The sequence below is a fragment of the Ctenopharyngodon idella genome, chromosome 1 (assembly GCF_019924925.1).
Source record: "Ctenopharyngodon idella isolate HZGC_01 chromosome 1, HZGC01, whole genome shotgun sequence".
NCBI classification, from domain to species: Eukaryota; Metazoa; Chordata; class Actinopteri; order Cypriniformes; family Xenocyprididae; genus Ctenopharyngodon; species Ctenopharyngodon idella.
The window spans coordinates 4,479,152-4,495,716 of record NC_067220.1 but is presented as its reverse complement, the minus strand read 5'-3'; the positions used below and the strand labels follow the sequence as shown (position 1 = coordinate 4,495,716).

Sequence of the window (16,565 nt, the reverse complement as noted above, 5' to 3'; positions counted from 1 at the left end):
CGGCAGTCATTCAAGCTTGTGATTTGAGCTGGTTTTGGTATGAGCAGAATGATGAGAGGAAGAGATTGAAGATAACTGTGAAAACACGTGCTCTGAGGAAACGGCCTGGAACGCCATCCGGACCTGCAGCCTTGCGGATATTCACCCTTCGGAAGGATCGGGTTACATCGACTAGTAATTATCGAGCTTGTCCTGTAGAGGCAGCAATGTTCACAGTTATTTCCTCTAATGTCTGTGATTTTATTAATGAATAATCAAAATGAGATCAAAACAACTCAAGGATTGCAGGACAAAAACATTTTTTCTTTCTAACCTTTTGATGGAAATGACCACAATGGTGAAGGAAAGTAAAACTTTATTTACAAAAATGTTTAGTTAAATATACGACATAGAAAAAAGAATAAAAATGTGAAATAAATTAACACTTATTGCATATGCCACACAGAACACTTGCTGCGGCACATACTGTAAATATCCAGATGCACACATTCAAAGATTTATAATAAATGCTATTAAACTCTCAACAAATTCAAACTATCAAATCAATTCACATTTATTCCACATACCTACATGCTCCTCTACAGTTCAAGGCTTTTTAATAAGGAAACAAGTCTACTGGTAAGTGCACTGAAAGACCTCGGGATGTAAAGTATGTCAACGACTCTTAAAGCTGTATACTGATATTCCAACAGTGTAAATGTACGTACACCGTTAGAAAGGCAGCAGCGGCCAGTCATATAAAATCACTGTGGAGTTAAACACAACCCTGTTCAATCAGAGTGTCTGACCGCTGACAACATTAATGTGATATGGAGATCAAAGGCTACGTGTCGACATGTCTATTGAAGTCAAGTGATGATTTCCAAAAATAGCCAAAGCTCTGTCCAGAAGGGCAGTGGGTCACATCAGTCTGCCGGAGCATGTGATGTCCTGTAACGTCTCAGGTCAGGACAAGAGCTCTTGTTTTCCCTGAGGAGGGAGATCAGACGGATCTTGTGGTGTTCCTGTTTGATCTCCTGCTCCTTCCTCCTCCTCCTCCAGTCGCTGTACAGATGACAGGTACTGCTCCAACAGGCTGCCGTCCTGACTGTCTCCAGCGACCGTCACTGTCTCCGGTGATCCAGCAGTGACGCTGCTGCTCCGGCTGGTGTCCAGCGCTGCCTGCCGCTCTCCAGGGGAGTGAAATCCAGACTCCGGGATGGAGATCTCAGTGCGGAGAGGAGCTGCAGCAGGAATGCTGGGATTTAATGCAGAGCTCTGTGCCGCACTGAGCCGCTCGTTCACAGATGACTGCCACTCCAGCACGGCCTGAAGCTGTTTGATAAACACAATCACAGAAGCCAAGATGGTCAACTTTACCAGTCAGAAATATTTATTATCAGACATAAAGTGTACTTTGCCCCAAAAAAACAAAAAAAAACTTTTTATCCCTATGACTTGGGATGGACGATATACCATTAGACATGATTAACTGGTAGAAATTTGTCAACTGGTAGAGATTTTGGACTATCGTCTGTACGATATATTGTTTTAGTATCAATGTCCCTAATATTTCCCAATCTTGATTTAAGGTTTAATGTAAGCAACAGATGAATGAGCGTGAATGATGTCTGGTCTCTAATTTCTGTCAGAGCGAACGCCTCTTAAGTATTCTTGTGTTTGTACAGTGCAGGTTTATGATGACCGTACATTATCCCACTTATAACACAACATGAGATACTGTTTTGAGTTTAAATTGTTACTACTTACTTTACTTGTAGCCAGATTAAAGCTAAAAGAAAAACAGTCCTTTCTAACCATCAGTCCAGAAACAAGACAAACACTATAACAATAAATTGATATTTTATATGGAATAGTTAGCTAATATATTTAGCTTTAACATAATACTACTCCTCCAATTCAAGTTCTCACTCGTCCAGCTGTTGGCATCTCTTATCTCTAACCGTGTCACGTTGGGCAAATGTCACCAAAATCAATTCTGATACTTCACACATACTGGCAAGACTCTTTTCGTCACCCATCATTTAATCCCCAGCTGAGATAACGTGAGTAGTATTCATCTGGTAATCATCGTCACACTGACCTGCTTCCACAGGAACTTCACGGCTTCTTCCTGCACACGTCTCTGCAGTCGGTCTTCTTCTTGTTGCTTGTGCACCCTGCAAAACATAATAATTACTGGGAAAAACTTTACACTGTTTAAGCTTGAGTTTTTGTTGAAGCTGTTTTAGTGTTTGAACTAATCAGACAAGTGGAAGAAACAGCGATTCACAGAAATACAAGAATGATTCAGGATCTGTAAGGTAATTCAGTAAATCTTTCTGACAGTCTTGATCACTTTTGGAATCATTTTTCCTTTGTGTTTAACGGTGAAGTGTTTCACCTCTCCAGTTCTGCAGTCAGGTGGACGATGTGATCCTGCATCCTACGCAGGCGGATCTCGGCACGCACTTCTTTGGCTTGTGGGTGGCAGTGGCGTGTGCAGTGACCTCTCCACCAAGACTGGATCCTTACAGCTGCGTCATGTGGTTCACACCATCTCACTTTACACTGCGGCACAGCAGCTTTCTGCATCCCCGTCCACTCGCAATACTCTGCAGAACCGTTCTGTAACACGGCATCACCGTTCAAGGCATGCTGCTGCCCGTCTGCCGTTCCGTCCGTGTGACAGAGCTGGTCCAAACGATCTGAACCATGTGTCCGAGAGGTGAGGACAGCTCCGCCCACTGACTCGTCCTCTGATGGGCGGTGCTGAGCAGATGTGGGAGGAGCCAGAGAATCATCAAACTCCTCTTCGCCGCTGTCAGGATTTGAAGCAGGATGAACAGCAGGGTTAAAGGGCAAAAAGGCAGATTCAGAGGACAGCAGACTCCCATGAAGCTTCTCCTCATCAGTCTGCACATCCTCCACAATCATCCTGTCCTGAGCAGCGGGTGGAAGCCGGACAGCAGCGACCGCAGGGGAAGACACAGCACCCATCCACGCATTTACCTGAACTCCTGGATCCAGATCTACAATCATAATGGAGAAGAATCACTACAGGAGAAAATGACACTAAAGACACTGAAAGGCAGATTCACTAAGAATGAACTGCGGCCACTAAAGCTGCATATCCAGGGCCTGATTCACTAACAGAATTATGTAGATCAGTCAAAAACGTAAGCACTGGCACTGATGTCAACTTGCACTGAGCAAATGACAGAGATATTTGACTCATTTAACTGAAACATTCTTGTCTGAAAAATTACTGCTGTCGTTAAAAAAAAGAGCACTCTTTTATATATGAAAAGGACTGCATTCATGTAACACCAGGTTTCATTTGCTGGACAATTTTTTTTTATATAAAAAAAAAAAAAAAAATGTATCATCTATAATGATCCTTACACATTTATACATGTCAATTATGCACTGCAAAGCTGGCACTTATTCTGGCCTTTATGTGGCATTTTGTCTTCACACTGAATTTTGAGAAGGAACAGAACAACATTAGCATGGCTGTGTGAAGACTGAGCCCGCTAAACTGGGATGCAGGTGGGTGGTGAAAAAGACAGATATTTGCAGATATTCGCGCTGACACACCACATTCAAAAACTGTTAGTCTGTGACTGATCTGACCTTTCTGAGCGATGACATCATCATCATCACCATCATCATCATCTCTGCTCCTGTGGTCACGCCACTGCTGCACGTCTAGATGTGTGGGCCGAGATGGACTCTGGGACCAGCAGAGACGCGTTTGCTGCAGCTGTCTCTGATGCTGTCTGCAGACACCCAGACAAACACACACACACACACACACACACACACACTGAAGATCAGGTTTACTGTGGATTAAATGCTTTGTTTTGGATGCTACCTTTGCTTGTTGAGGATTCTCTCAAGTTTAGCGTCCTCTGCAGACTGTAAGGCAGTTGTGGCGGTCAGGGGACATGTGGATGCCAAATACTGGACCAGCTGCGCATGCTGCCCGGGACGAAACGCACGGCCTTTACCTTGACTGTACAGCCACTCTCCTTTCAGTCTGGAAACAATGAATGTTGTCATTAGTAATGGAGATGCATCTTAAAGGGTCAGTTCATCCACAAATGCAAATTACGTCATCATTTACTCTCCCTCATGTTGTTCCAAACCTGTAAGACTTTCGTTCCTCTTTGGAACACAGATGAAGATCTTTTTAATGAAATCTGAGAGATGTCTGTTCCTCCATTGACAGTCTATGCAACTACCACTTTGACACTTCAAAAAGTTCATAAAGAGATCGTAAAACTAATCCATATGAATCGAGCGGTTTAGACCAAATTTTCTGAAGAGATGCAATCGCATTATATGATGAACGGATTGAACTTATGCTTTTATTCACATATAAACATTCAACATATTGTAAAATACTTGAAATGTTTGATATCTGTTTAGGCCAGTGGTTTTCAGTCCTGGTCCTGACGCTCCACCTTGTTTCTCTCTTATCTGACGCACTGATGGGCCGTTTACACAACACTGTTTTAAACTAAAAACTGAAAACTGTTTATGCATTTTGGTTGTTCATTTACACAATAATGGCAAAACAACGTTTTTAGTCGTTTTCACGGATCCTTGCATCGTTTTGACGTACAGGGATCGTTTTGACGTACATAAAAAATGCAAAGGAATAACTTATCTATTTTTAGTACATTGTTGTCGTGTAAACGTACCCTTAGTTCAGTTCAGTTCAGTTCATGAAGCTCTTTCCTTACGAGCTGATGATTTGAATCAGGTGTGTTAAATAAGTGAGACATATAAAATGTGCCAAGCGATGGAGCAGCAGAACCAGGAAGGAAAACCTCTGGTTTAGAGGTTGATGATATCCCCTCATTCTGGATGCTAGATGGTCTGCAATTTAATGCAAAATAATGTGTGACAAACAGCAGGGTCTGTAAAAAATGGCGTTTAGTACAACAGTAAAAGACAGACTCAAACACAGACTGTAACTCATATAGTGAAAAATCACCCAACTCACCCCTCTTTTTGTGAAATGACGTATCCATCCAGCACCTTCAAATGGAGACACCAGCTCACAACATACGGGCGATAATCACAGCCGGGCAGAGAGGGCGTGGCCATGACACACGGGTTACTCATGATAGACAGCTGCTCCAGGTGGTGTAACGGGGATAAATACGACACCTGTAATTGAGATACACAAAGAAATTGAGAAGGTGCTCACTGCAGAGCAAATGGGTGGAGTTTACGTTAGCTCCCCCTCGCTGGACGTCTAACGAGGGGGAGCTAACGTCCAGTGAGGAGGAGCAAATGTACAACCACACCCTAATCCTACCCTAACCCTACCCACAACTCTATCTCTCCACCCCACTGGACGTCCAGAGAGGAGGAGCTGGCCATCATAGACTCTGCAGTGAGTACCACTTGAAGAAATTAAGGGCCATCACGGTTTTCCCATCATTCCATCACTGTTTTTCGTGCTGTGATTGACGTGTTTTTAAGATGTGTTAAAAATACAAACTTAAACATATGGTATTGTGTGATGTATTGAACATTGTTATTCTAAATTCATCTAAATTAAATATGTCATCTAGCTGGCTAACACTGATGAGTTTTTGTTTAAACTGCAAGACTGACTGTACCTGTTAAAGGGATCTGTAATGTTTTTTTCTCGTATGACAGTTTTCCAGTAAACGTGCATGTATGAATGTAAAGCTGTCGTGTGAAGTTTTATTTTCTAATACTCTATTTAATGACATAAAATATAACTTTTTTTCTGGTGCATTTATTATAATACATTATTAAAATAACTGATCATTTTTGACTGATCAAAATCCTAATTGCTGAGGTCAGACACACCCTGCTCTCCATAAGTATGATTTTATGCAGAAAACATGAAGGTGGTACTTCAAAAACATAAAGGCAGAAGCTTAAATGGCTATGATGCTCACAAAAATACATTGTTATAAGATTTATTTAAGGATCAAGGGCATAAATGTGTACAGTTTTTAATAATCACATTAAATTATTGCTGCAAGAAATGGAATGTGTGATCACAAATGTAGGGCGGGGCTTGATTTTGTCTGTGGGGAATTGATAGGATGGTTGTGGTTTGTTATTGGTGGATCTCATGTGAGTGACAGGTTGCCCCGCCCTCATCATCAGAGAAGAGAAGAGATGCTGCAAGAGGGAGGGGAAGATATTCTGATTCAAGATTATGAATTTAAAACAATAATGATGTGCACCGATAAATCATTTGTAAAAAAAAAAAAAAAAAAAAAAATCCATTTTGATTTCATGGTGACTTTAACTTGTGAAATTGACTGACATACTAATAACAAATGCATAGCAGAAATGAAGCAAAACAATAAATAAAACAAAAACAATAAACAAAAACAAGAATGTTGAGGTTTGTATTGTCTACCTCGGCGAGGTCTCTGATCTCGTTCTCTGCGAGCGACAGGACACTGAGGTTCGGCGGCAGGTGGGCAGGAACAGTCCGGAGAGTCGTGATGTTGTTTCCATGCAGAAGAAGAGTCTGAAAAGGGTAAGACGGGTTTTAAAGATCAAGATCAGTCTTATAAAATATTCCTCTTTTCAAGAGAGACTACATGAGATCCATCTCTCAAAGGCACATGGCAAATACCTTCAGCGCTGAGAGCTTTGTGAGGTCTCCTATGTGAGAAATATTATTGTCTGACAGATCAAGATGTTGAAGGGAAACACAGTTGTGAAGCTGCTCGATGACCTGGACAAACACAGACAGATGTGACACTGGTTCTGATGAGGCCAGGAAGAATCAGCCTCCTTTTCAATCAATTACATGGTAGTCTGAAAAGTACCTTAATGTTGTTTCCAGCTAGATTGAGCCATTCAAGGTGAACCAGGTCCTTCAGCCCCTCAATATATCCGATACTGTTGTTTGGGAGGTTCAGAATTCGTAAGTTAGTCAGCTTTGAGACGCCCATCATGCGCACCAGCCGGTTCGAGGCCACAGACAGCTGTGAACAGACAGCAGGTGACACAGACTCATCTGAACTAATGACTGGTGTCAGTTTAATGTAAAAACAACACACCTGCTGAAGAACTTCATTACGCTCCAAGTGCTCCAGCTTAATGATGTGGTTCTGGTCCAGAATTAGAGTGTGTGAGTCTCCTCGACAGAAAACCTTTGGATCCAGTTTGTGGAGACCCTGATTTGAAAGGTCTAATAAACCAGGACCTTAATAATAGAACAAAACACTGAAACTCTATTCGTGGACTAGAGATATCTGCCCTAACTCACACTTTCAATGTAAATTAATTATTCCAAAGCCAAAAGAAAAGTCAAATAAAATCTACAGAGGTTTATTAATATAAATTTATATGGATTAAAGAAGAAACTGAAATCTGAAGTTGATGTTGACAGCAATAATCGACAAAACAGCGACATCCAGTACAAATAAATCGAATAAAGCCCATCCTATCAGATGTGTTATAAACAGCAGATACGCAGATGAAATCCTGTCAGTGTAATAACAGCAGATTTCAGATTTCTGCACATTATGACAAAAACTGATCAGACGTCAAGTTCGTCACGAGCGCCAGACGCTGCATGTTAAACATGATGTACCGCATGTACAATAGCATTACAGTGTCTGTCTGCAATTAAAATACTGCAGTATATATCCATCTAATCAATCGGAATTGATTATTCGTTTTTTATTTCGCATACCTTCGTAATTTGACATTTGCTCCACCGGATCGGCGGTAATCACCTCATCAGTCGCCGCCATACTTCCCGCTTGAGTCACCGCCAGGCAACCGATCGTCTATTTGATTGGATAAATTAATCTCGAAATAATAATAATTTGGGATATTTTTATAAGATAGCTGGTTATATTTATATATCAAATGTATGTTTGTTTTGAAAAAGTAGTTTACATTTGTGAAATAAGCTCCTTTATAAACCGCTTACCCACAATTCCTTTTCCTCTTCCCTATCTGAAACGCCGCCATGAAGTGAGTGTCGTCTGTGTTCATCCATAAACATCTTAAATGTTATCGTAGAAAATCGCATAAAAAAAGTGTTCACAGGTTAATAGTAAATATGATGAATTTGTAATAACTCTTATTTCTGACGTGTAGGGTCGAGCTGTGCAGTTTTAGTGGATATAAAATCTATCCCGGTCATGGCCGGCGGTACGCCAGGATCGATGGAAAGGTAAAACACAAATTATACGAGAATTTTCACGCTTTGATTTTATTCAATGTTGATCGATGAGTGACTTACAGCATCTTGTGATGTGAATATTTATGCCTGGCAGTGTTCAGTTTGGTTATTTAGCCTAGCACTGGCCTGTTAGCTAACTGAAGTCCTAGCCGGAGAAAATGATCTGTGTCTGTGTGTGTGTGTGTGTGTGTGTAAGAGAGAGTTAGATTTAACTGGCTTCAAGAATAAAAATCAAAATAATAGATGGTTCTTAATGCTGTGCAAAACATTGTTTGTTACAAACTGTTAGTCTCAGATCAGATGATACCTGACTGTAAACTGAACAGATGTGACGTCAGTCTCGTATTATAGTGATTTCATGTTAATGTAAACGCTCTTTTCTGCAGGTTTTCCAGTTCTTGAATGCTAAATGTGAGTCTGCGTTCCTGTCCAAGAGGAACCCCAGACAGATCAACTGGACCGTTCTGTACCGGCGCAAACACAAGAAGGGCCAGTCTGTGAGTTTGACCCCTTCAGCTCTCTGTAGAGTCACATGCTTGCCGGACCCCTTTTATTTGTTTGACTGTACTGTAAGACTGCTTTTAAAGGCAAAGTCATGCTTTAGATTGAACCAGGAAAATGTGCTTATTCTTAGTACAGTTAACTAGATGCTCATTAGAGGTCACTTATTCTGTCCACCAACCAGCCAGACACATGCACAGGATTGTGGGATATCATGGTTAAGCAGGAGACATCTATGAGCCCTCACAAACATCTCATTAGACTGATGTGACTGGAATTAAATTGGGACATGTCTTCATTCCTAACCCTGAAGCCAGTGGTTTTTTAGCTGCTGGGGGGCGGGGGGGGGGGGGGGTGTGTGTGTGTGTGTGTGTGTGTGTGTAATGCATGCTGAGTGACTGGAAATTAATCTTGTTTTTTTTTTTTGTGTGTTTTTGCTCCGTTAGGAAGAGGTGTCTAAGAAGCGCACGCGGCGCGCGGTGAAGTTCCAGCGGGCGATTACCGGCGCATCTCTGGCTGAGATCCTGGCCAAGAGGAACCAGAAGCCTGAAGTGCGTAAAGCGCAGAGAGAGCAAGCCATCAGGTCAGCGCCTCCACTAACACTCACTCATTCAGGCTGTTGATTTGTCCATCACATTTTCATTACTCATGGAAGTTAAAATGTGTTTTTGTGGCCGTGTCTTAATCTAAACTTGTTTGACAGTTTTGTACAGTTCATCGTTCTTACAAATCTGCACTGTATGATTGAGAAATCACAACTAATTCTTATCACAATTTTCAAATAATAATTTTAGTCCAGAAGTCCTTGATTAGCTTGTTCAGGTGTGTTGTGGCTAAACTCTGAGAACGGGGCCGGATTTGAAGAACACTGACTTACAATATTATAGTTTTTTTTTTTTTTTTTTTTTTTTTAATTATAAATATTTTTCACTGCAATGAACTAAATGCTTCAAATTGACCTTAAAGATGATTTAAATGTAATTTGTGAGTTGATTTTGTTACAGACTCTCTTGCAGACATCGTTTCATTGTGTAGTTATGCTTGTATCTATAAGTAAGAGTGTTAAAGTTTTTCACTCTAGTCTTCTAAAGCTTCAACAACTTTTAGGAAAACATAAAACTGGCTTTTCTCACACAGGGGTTTGACTGGTTTACGCATTCAGACAGGTGCAACCCAAACCAATGTTTCCCTTCTAACTATATTCTTGATCTGATCTTTCAGGGCTGCCAAGGAGGCCAAGAAGGCAAAGCAGGCGACTAAGAAGCCGTCCGCCCAGAGCACCAAGGTTGGATATGGTTTTAATCTCCAGTCTATGAGCTGCACTCTTCATTACCTGCTATAATGTGCAGATGAATCATTGATATGGAATGATTGTTTTGCCCCTTAAGGCGTTGCAGTGTGACTGATTCTGTCGCTTCTGTGTCATAAGGTGGCATAGAGCAGAAGGACTATGTCTACACCTAGTACCTTTTATTAATGGGTGCTCAGTGTCATTTAGTCCTACACATTATTGCAATCTGTACTAGTAATTGCAAATCCTCTTGTTTGAATGTCTCTTGTATCGTCAGTAACATGTTTGTTGTTTTTAGGCCCCTGCTAAAGCTGCACCAAAACAGAAGATTGCCAAGCCCATGAAGGTCAGCGCCCCTCGCGTCGGTGGCAAGCGTTAAGCTCATGTTTTGGTGTTTTGTGCGTTAATAAAAGTTTTGCGGTCAACCTTGAGTGTCCTTGAATTATTGGTGTTCAGTGATCGTGATATTAATGTTACATAATGTTGTTTATACTTTGCATTTGATTGTAAAATATTTGAACTGGTTCTAGTCTTTGCATTAAAGTATGTTCTTCAGTTCATAGAAACTTCACATTATATTTGATGCAGTTGGTTTTTGATGAATCTAGAGTAAATCAAGCAGCAGAATTGAACTCTCACCCAGTGCATGATCGAATCCTTCATCAGAACGACTGACACCATGTTGAATTTGAGGTTTGAGAACCTGATGACAAAGTTTTGCAAAATCAGGGTTCCTACACAGTTTGGAAAAGTATGGAATCTGATTTAAGTAATTTCCAGGGGCCATATGTATAAGCTCTCATTCTAAGAATGATGTCATTTTACTCTTATTCCTAAACTTAAGAATGGTTAGGGTTGTGATTCATAAAGGTTCCTAAGTGTCAAAACTAGGGCTTCGTCTGAAACCGCCTACTCACTGAGTAAGTACTTAATTTCAGTAAGTACTTACTTAACGAGCCTAAAAGAGTAGGTACTGATCTCGTTAAGTATGAATGCGATCCGGACATCATCCACCATGTTGATGTTATCATGTGATCCACGACATTATCAGTTAATGGTTTTTTTCTCTTTCTTGTTGAATTTAACTGTCGTTTCATCCCTTAGCCTTATAAATAAAAAAAATTTGATTAAAAAATACATTTTTTGAAGCCTTAAGAATTATTCAGATATTTAACCTTGTCATTGTGCTTTTTTTCTGTGTATATAATCTCATAGTATGATGTACACAAACCCATGATATTTGATTTCTTTTGTCATTATGATTGTTTATTGTTAAAGATACAACCATGGTATTTACCCTGATTTTTGTAGTTCTGCAATAATAAGTTCTGCAATAATAATAAAATAAAAAAAGATATGGTGCAATAAAACCTCACTGCACCAGTAATCGACAACCCTACCTAGAACTACAGAATAATGTCTGCTCGAAGATCTCGCCTTTGGAGAAGACTGTTGATTTTGTACTCAGAAAATGTAAGTATTACTACTAAAAATAAGATTACCCCGGAATGAATTGCATTGGTAGTACACCCCAACACTTACGCAACATAATAATGATAAATAATGACCAATACTTAATTATATTATTTTACTGAAAATGTTTTAGTAAAACAAACCAAATGTAATTTGTTTTGTCATATGACATTGCTATGAATGAACACACTAGACAAATGCAGCCAAGGTGAATACATTTCAATTTATAGTCAAGCAATGAATTAATGCATGAATTAATAAAATAAATATATTTTATTTACTGACAACAATAGGAAACATAAATGAGTAAAAGAATGAATCAAAGTAATCATCACAATAAATAAATTCATATACAAGTCAACAACACATGAAACCAAGCTTTATTCAAACTTATTGTTCCAACAATCATCTATTTACAGTCCTGCTGCCATCCCAGCACAGCTGTGCCAATTCTGCAGCTTTATTTTGATGAAGCAGCTGACCACCGTGAACACCTTCACCAGTCTTTGCCATCCATCATGTCCCTCGTAACTTAGCAGTAACAAGATGGCAGCAAAGAAGAGGAGACACGCTTTCCAATGAAGATAAGATATATTGGAGTTATATGATGACATGGAGGAGTTGATAAAATGATATAAACTTGATTGACAATTCTTTTTGTAACTGACCTAATAAGAAATGTAATAACTTTAAATAAAGTTAATAAATATTACTTAAACAATAATTAATACATTTAATACATTTTAATAAATTTAATGACTTTGAATAAACTTTTTATAACTTTAAATGTAATAACTTCTCCCACTCTACATATCAATGCTCTAACCATAGAAATGAAAATAGTAATTACTTTTCTTGATGGATAAATGCATCAGTGCACCGGTGATGACTTCAGCCCATCAGTCTTAAATAGTACTATTGCTAAACTTATCACACCAAATATAGTGGCCAAAATTGATGTGCAAAGTTTTTTTTTTTTTTTTTTTTTTTTAAATGACCCTACAATTTTGCTTAAACCATCAAAATATGAGGAAAATATTTTTATTTTTTATGCAAAGGTATTTATCTAACAAAATTTTTGGCAAAAAAAAGCCAAATTACAGCTATAGGTTTCAGAAATACCAAAAAGCTCAGAAAAAAGCACATTGACAACAACATAATCAAGTTTTTAATATTTCATTGGTCCTCTTGTTTTTTGCATGTGTTCATAATTTCTTTGTATGACATGCAGCCTGGCCAAAAATAATGTCTGCACGAATTCATGTTTCATTTCATTATCACACATTAAACAACTGACTCCAAGCACAGCTACACAATATGCTTACATCTTTTAACACATTTTTAAAAATATTTGATTTAAGTTGAAGATGTCAATTTTCCTTAGAGCCCAGGGCCCGTATGTATAAAACTTCTCAGAAATGCTCTTAAGAATAGTCTAAGGTTTTGACTTAAGTGTCAAAAAATTCTTAGTAAAGAGTAGGACTTTTCTAAGAGTAGGAGACTTTTATAAAGAAGCTAAATGCAACTTTTAGTAAAGTACAAGACTGATTCTTAAGTGCTGACTGAAGTCGCACTTAAGTGTTGTGAACTAAGGACTACAATGATGTCAACTCAAAATGGCTGCCCTCACCCTCTGAATCAGCCAATAGCGAGCCTGCAAGGGTGAAGTCACAGCAGCATGACACCAATCATTTAATGTTATTATTATAAAAAAATAAAAAAATCATTGAAAAAGACACTGAAACGTTTTAATATTTTAATTATCACAAATTAGTATTGATGGTGGGGAATCTTTTTCTATTTTTACATTTACAGTTAGAGTAATGATGTGAACATGAGTTCCATCAACGGCTCCAACAACTCCAGGGAAGCCCACAGTCAACATAAAAGTGGCTTGCTTTTGCCGCATGGTTTGATGGTCAGTTGAAAAGTCAATGAACTGCCATAGAGTAGTGGCCAAATGTGATGTCCAGCCATATGAAAATCGACATCTTCAACCTTAATTCAAATATTTTTAAAAATGTGTTAAAAGATGTAAGCATATCGTGTAGCTGTGCTTGGAGTCAATTGTTTCATGTGTGATAATGAAATGAAATTTTAAAATTATTTCAAATTATTTTTGGCCAGGCTGTCGTGCAAAATAATTATGAACCCTAACCGTAACATGCAAAAACAAGAGAGAACCAATGAAATATTAAAAACTGATTATGTTGTAGTCAATGTCATATTTTAAAACAATTTAAATAATATAAACATAAAACTAAAAATATTTTCATATTTTGATGGTTTAAGCAAAATTGTAGGGTCATTTAAAAAAAAAAAAAAAAAAAAACTTTGCACATCAATTTTGGCCACTATGTTTGGTGTGGTAAGTTTACACAATACTAAAGAGCTCAAAAGAATATCACTGCAATGAAGGTTTATGACTGGGCAAGCTTTCCAGCGCTGGAGAGAGCTAAGCAGGAAGGCCAGAAAACAGATGAGGAGGCTGCTTTGATTCCTTCTCATGTAAGTAACATTGGGTTTTGATTGTCTGGAGCTGCTGTTCTGTTGGCGATTAACAACAAACTCTTGTTTGTATGTACTCTTGTGTACTGTACATTAATTTTTTGTGCTTCCTTGTCGTTCGTTCATCATCTGCTTTCGTGTAGCATGTTGTTGCGTGTCAGCTGTGATAAACAGACATCCACTCTCGTATTGTGTGTGTAACAGCAGCCAAATAGTGAGAGTTGAGCAGTTAAACTACTGCACACTGATGTCCACTACAGCATGAGGTGTTTAGCGTCATTGTTAGTGCACTTGCCTCGCACACCAGCAGCGTTTGGGCCAGGGTTTGAGGCTGGCTCGGAGCAGGGTGATTACTATTGGAGTGTGAGTTTTGGAGGCGGCGCAATGAAGAGAGGGGTGTGTTTGTTTGGGTTGATTTCAAATATCAACAGTGTTCAACAACGAATTTGAGAAATCGCATACAGCACCTTTAAATGTATTAAAATGCATTAAACATATTAATCATTGTTTAAGTAATATTTATTAAATTTATTACATTTATTTAAAGTTATTACATTTCTTATTAGGTCAGTTACAAAAAGAATTGACAATCAAGTTTACATCACAACTCCAATACATCATATCTTCATTGGAGAGCGCGTGTCTCCTCTTCTTTGCTGCCATCTTGTTACTCTTAACTAGGTTAAGAGACCTCTACAGCTCTCTTAAATAATTTAGGAGCTAAGACCTAGTCTTGACACTTAGGAACCTTTATGAATCACACTTATTCTTAAGTCTAAGAATAAGAGTAAAATTACGTCATTCTTAGAATTTTGACACAAGACTAAAAGTTTACTCTGAGCAGCTTTATACATACGGGCCCAGGTCTGGAAATGTATAAAAAAAGAAATGGAGAATGGAAAAAATATTTGTATTTCCAGACTATTGCCCCTATTTATTTTTCTATAATTGAAAATTAAGAATTTAATGAAAATAAATTTATCATACAAGAAGTGTTTTTTCATGGCAGCTATTTAGTGATTCTTTAGTGATTGTCAAACATGACTGAATGAATTTAAAGTGCACTTTTGCATTTTGGGTTTCTTCTCACAATATTTCTCGCACTGTATTACAAAGCCTCTAAAAGGACCTTGGCAAAAAATAAATATATATATATTTTTTTGCACAGGACAATGCACACTGAGCCACCTAATGCGCCATCAGTCCATTTCGTGGTGTGGCTTCTTGGCCGCCACAGAGTATGCATTAAAGCAGACATAAGGCCTTGAATTATGACGTACTACCCTAACGAATGCCAAATTTTGAACACTTTTTTACAGTACCCATCTTTTTTATAGACCCTTGAACTTGGCAAATAAGATAATGCACACAGCTGTATTGTGCCATCAGCCCATTTCGTGTCACGGTTTTTCCGCCGCCACAGAGTCCTTGATATTAGAGGTACTACTAAGGAAAGCCAATTGTTGAGCAAATCGAGCTCTATTAATTAATGTGCATCCATGCTCTTGGTTTCTTCACAGTAAGATGGCAGTGACTCACAAAGGAAATATGTTATAGTATAAAACTAGAAAATGTAAAACGTAAGCACGCAAAAAAATTCCTGTTCCATGTGTATAGTTTCTCAAGGGCACGAAAAAGTTTCTTTCTTGAAGTACATGCAAAAGTCTGTACTTATTTTTAAAAAAAAAATTATTTTATTTTATTTTAAGAGCTCTGTACAGATATCATATCAAACGGCAGAAACACTGTGCCACGAACAAGTTAAGGCTCTCTAGTCCACAAATCACCACGGATGTAATGTAGTAACACTTACTGAAACTATGGTATTGTGACAGAAATACTCGAATGCTTTTCGAATGCTTAATTTTAGGGTTCATATAAAATTTTGGGAGTGAAATTCAAGCACTTTTCAAGGACTTTTTAAAGTGCTTCACACTTTTTTCAGCACTTAAAAGCTCTAAATATTATCCTATTGTAATGTTATTTTTAATGTGATGATTTGTAATCTAAGTTTAGAGATTATGGAAAACTAACACTTCTAGGCAAACAAAACTTTTTTTTTTTTTTTTTTTTAAAAAGACATGAAATTACCACTAGATGGCGGCAGAGGAGCACTAATGACTCCCTAATATATGGCAAAGTAGGAAAAGTCTCATAAAAAACAAGAACTTCTTCAAATTGTGACTGAATTACTCACAAAGCAAGTAAAGAGCGCTCCTTTTATAATAACTGAAGGTGTCAGTAATTTAATAAGAGTAGAATATTTACATTTTTCCCTATAAAAATGTTTTTGAACATTACTGTTAAAAGTTAATTTTATCTGCATCTCAATTCAAGATCAGCGCTTTACTGTCAAATTTCCAATGAATAAACATGTAATATTATTAGTAACTGCACTTATTAATGCAGAACAATAGTAATATGATTAAATTACCTTTATGATTAAAAAAAATCCCAGCACCACCTTCTGAAGAACTTCCTAGCACCAGCGCCGCTGCTCTCAAATGTTAGTCTGGAGCCCTGAAACACACGTCTTTGAATGAACGGCACCTTCTAGCCTTTTTGGTTTAACTTTTCAGGTGATGTCACTGGTGTGACCCATTT

At 38.3% G+C, this 16,565-nt stretch overlaps 2 protein-coding genes and 1 non-coding gene across 4 annotated transcripts; 2 read left to right on the top strand and 1 right to left on the bottom strand.

The window, feature by feature from the left end:
* Positions 1-338: 338 nt before the first annotated feature.
* On the bottom strand, positions 339-11,097 carry cep97 (centrosomal protein 97). Of its 2 annotated transcripts, none has more exons than XM_051900351.1 (11): positions 10,620-11,097; positions 7,053-7,198; positions 6,819-6,977; positions 6,623-6,724; positions 6,401-6,514; positions 4,994-5,160; positions 3,857-4,021; positions 3,616-3,761; positions 2,384-3,011; positions 2,084-2,159; positions 339-1,314 (listed from the first exon to the last, which is right to left on the bottom strand). In XM_051900351.1, the coding sequence occupies exons 1-11, from the start codon at positions 10,765-10,767 to the stop codon at positions 946-948; spliced, it is 2,220 nt and encodes a 739-aa protein (XP_051756311.1). In that variant the 5' UTR covers positions 10,768-11,097; the 3' UTR covers positions 339-945. The 2 variants fall into 2 exon arrangements, with proteins under 2 accessions (XP_051756311.1, XP_051756319.1); XM_051900359.1 differs by lacking the exon at positions 10,620-11,097 and adding an exon at positions 7,691-7,833.
* rpl24 (ribosomal protein L24) lies at positions 7,876-10,405 on the top strand. Its single transcript, XM_051900558.1, has 6 exons — positions 7,876-7,977; positions 8,104-8,179; positions 8,575-8,685; positions 9,136-9,272; positions 9,911-9,974; positions 10,279-10,405. The coding sequence occupies exons 1-6, from the start codon at positions 7,973-7,975 to the stop codon at positions 10,357-10,359; spliced, it is 474 nt and encodes a 157-aa protein (XP_051756518.1). The 5' UTR covers positions 7,876-7,972; the 3' UTR covers positions 10,360-10,405.
* On the top strand, positions 10,065-10,196 carry LOC127521568 (small nucleolar RNA SNORA17). The gene has a single exon (XR_007932401.1). It is a non-coding gene; the product is annotated as a small nucleolar RNA SNORA17 (small nucleolar RNA).
* Positions 11,098-16,565: the final 5,468 nt, after the last annotated feature.

Excerpts from the sequence above, each read along its gene's own strand:
- rpl24 (XM_051900558.1), top strand. Across the intron at positions 8,686-9,135 it reads AACACAAGAAGGGCCAGTCT|GAAGAGGTGTCTAAGAAGCG; the intron begins GTGAGTTTGACC and ends TTGCTCCGTTAG. Across the intron at positions 9,975-10,278 it reads CGTCCGCCCAGAGCACCAAG|GCCCCTGCTAAAGCTGCACC; the intron begins GTTGGATATGGT and ends TGTTGTTTTTAG.
- cep97 (XM_051900351.1), bottom strand. The coding sequence starts at position 10,767 with ATGGCCCCTGGAAATTACTTAAATCAGATTCCATACTTTTCCAAACTG. Across the intron at positions 6,515-6,622 it reads CAAAGCTCTCAGCGCTGAAG|ACTCTTCTTCTGCATGGAAA; the intron begins GTATTTGCCATG and ends TACCCTTTTCAG. Across the intron at positions 4,022-4,993 it reads GTCATTTCACAAAAAGAGGG|ACTGAAAGGAGAGTGGCTGT; the intron begins GTGAGTTGGGTG and ends CATTGTTTCCAG.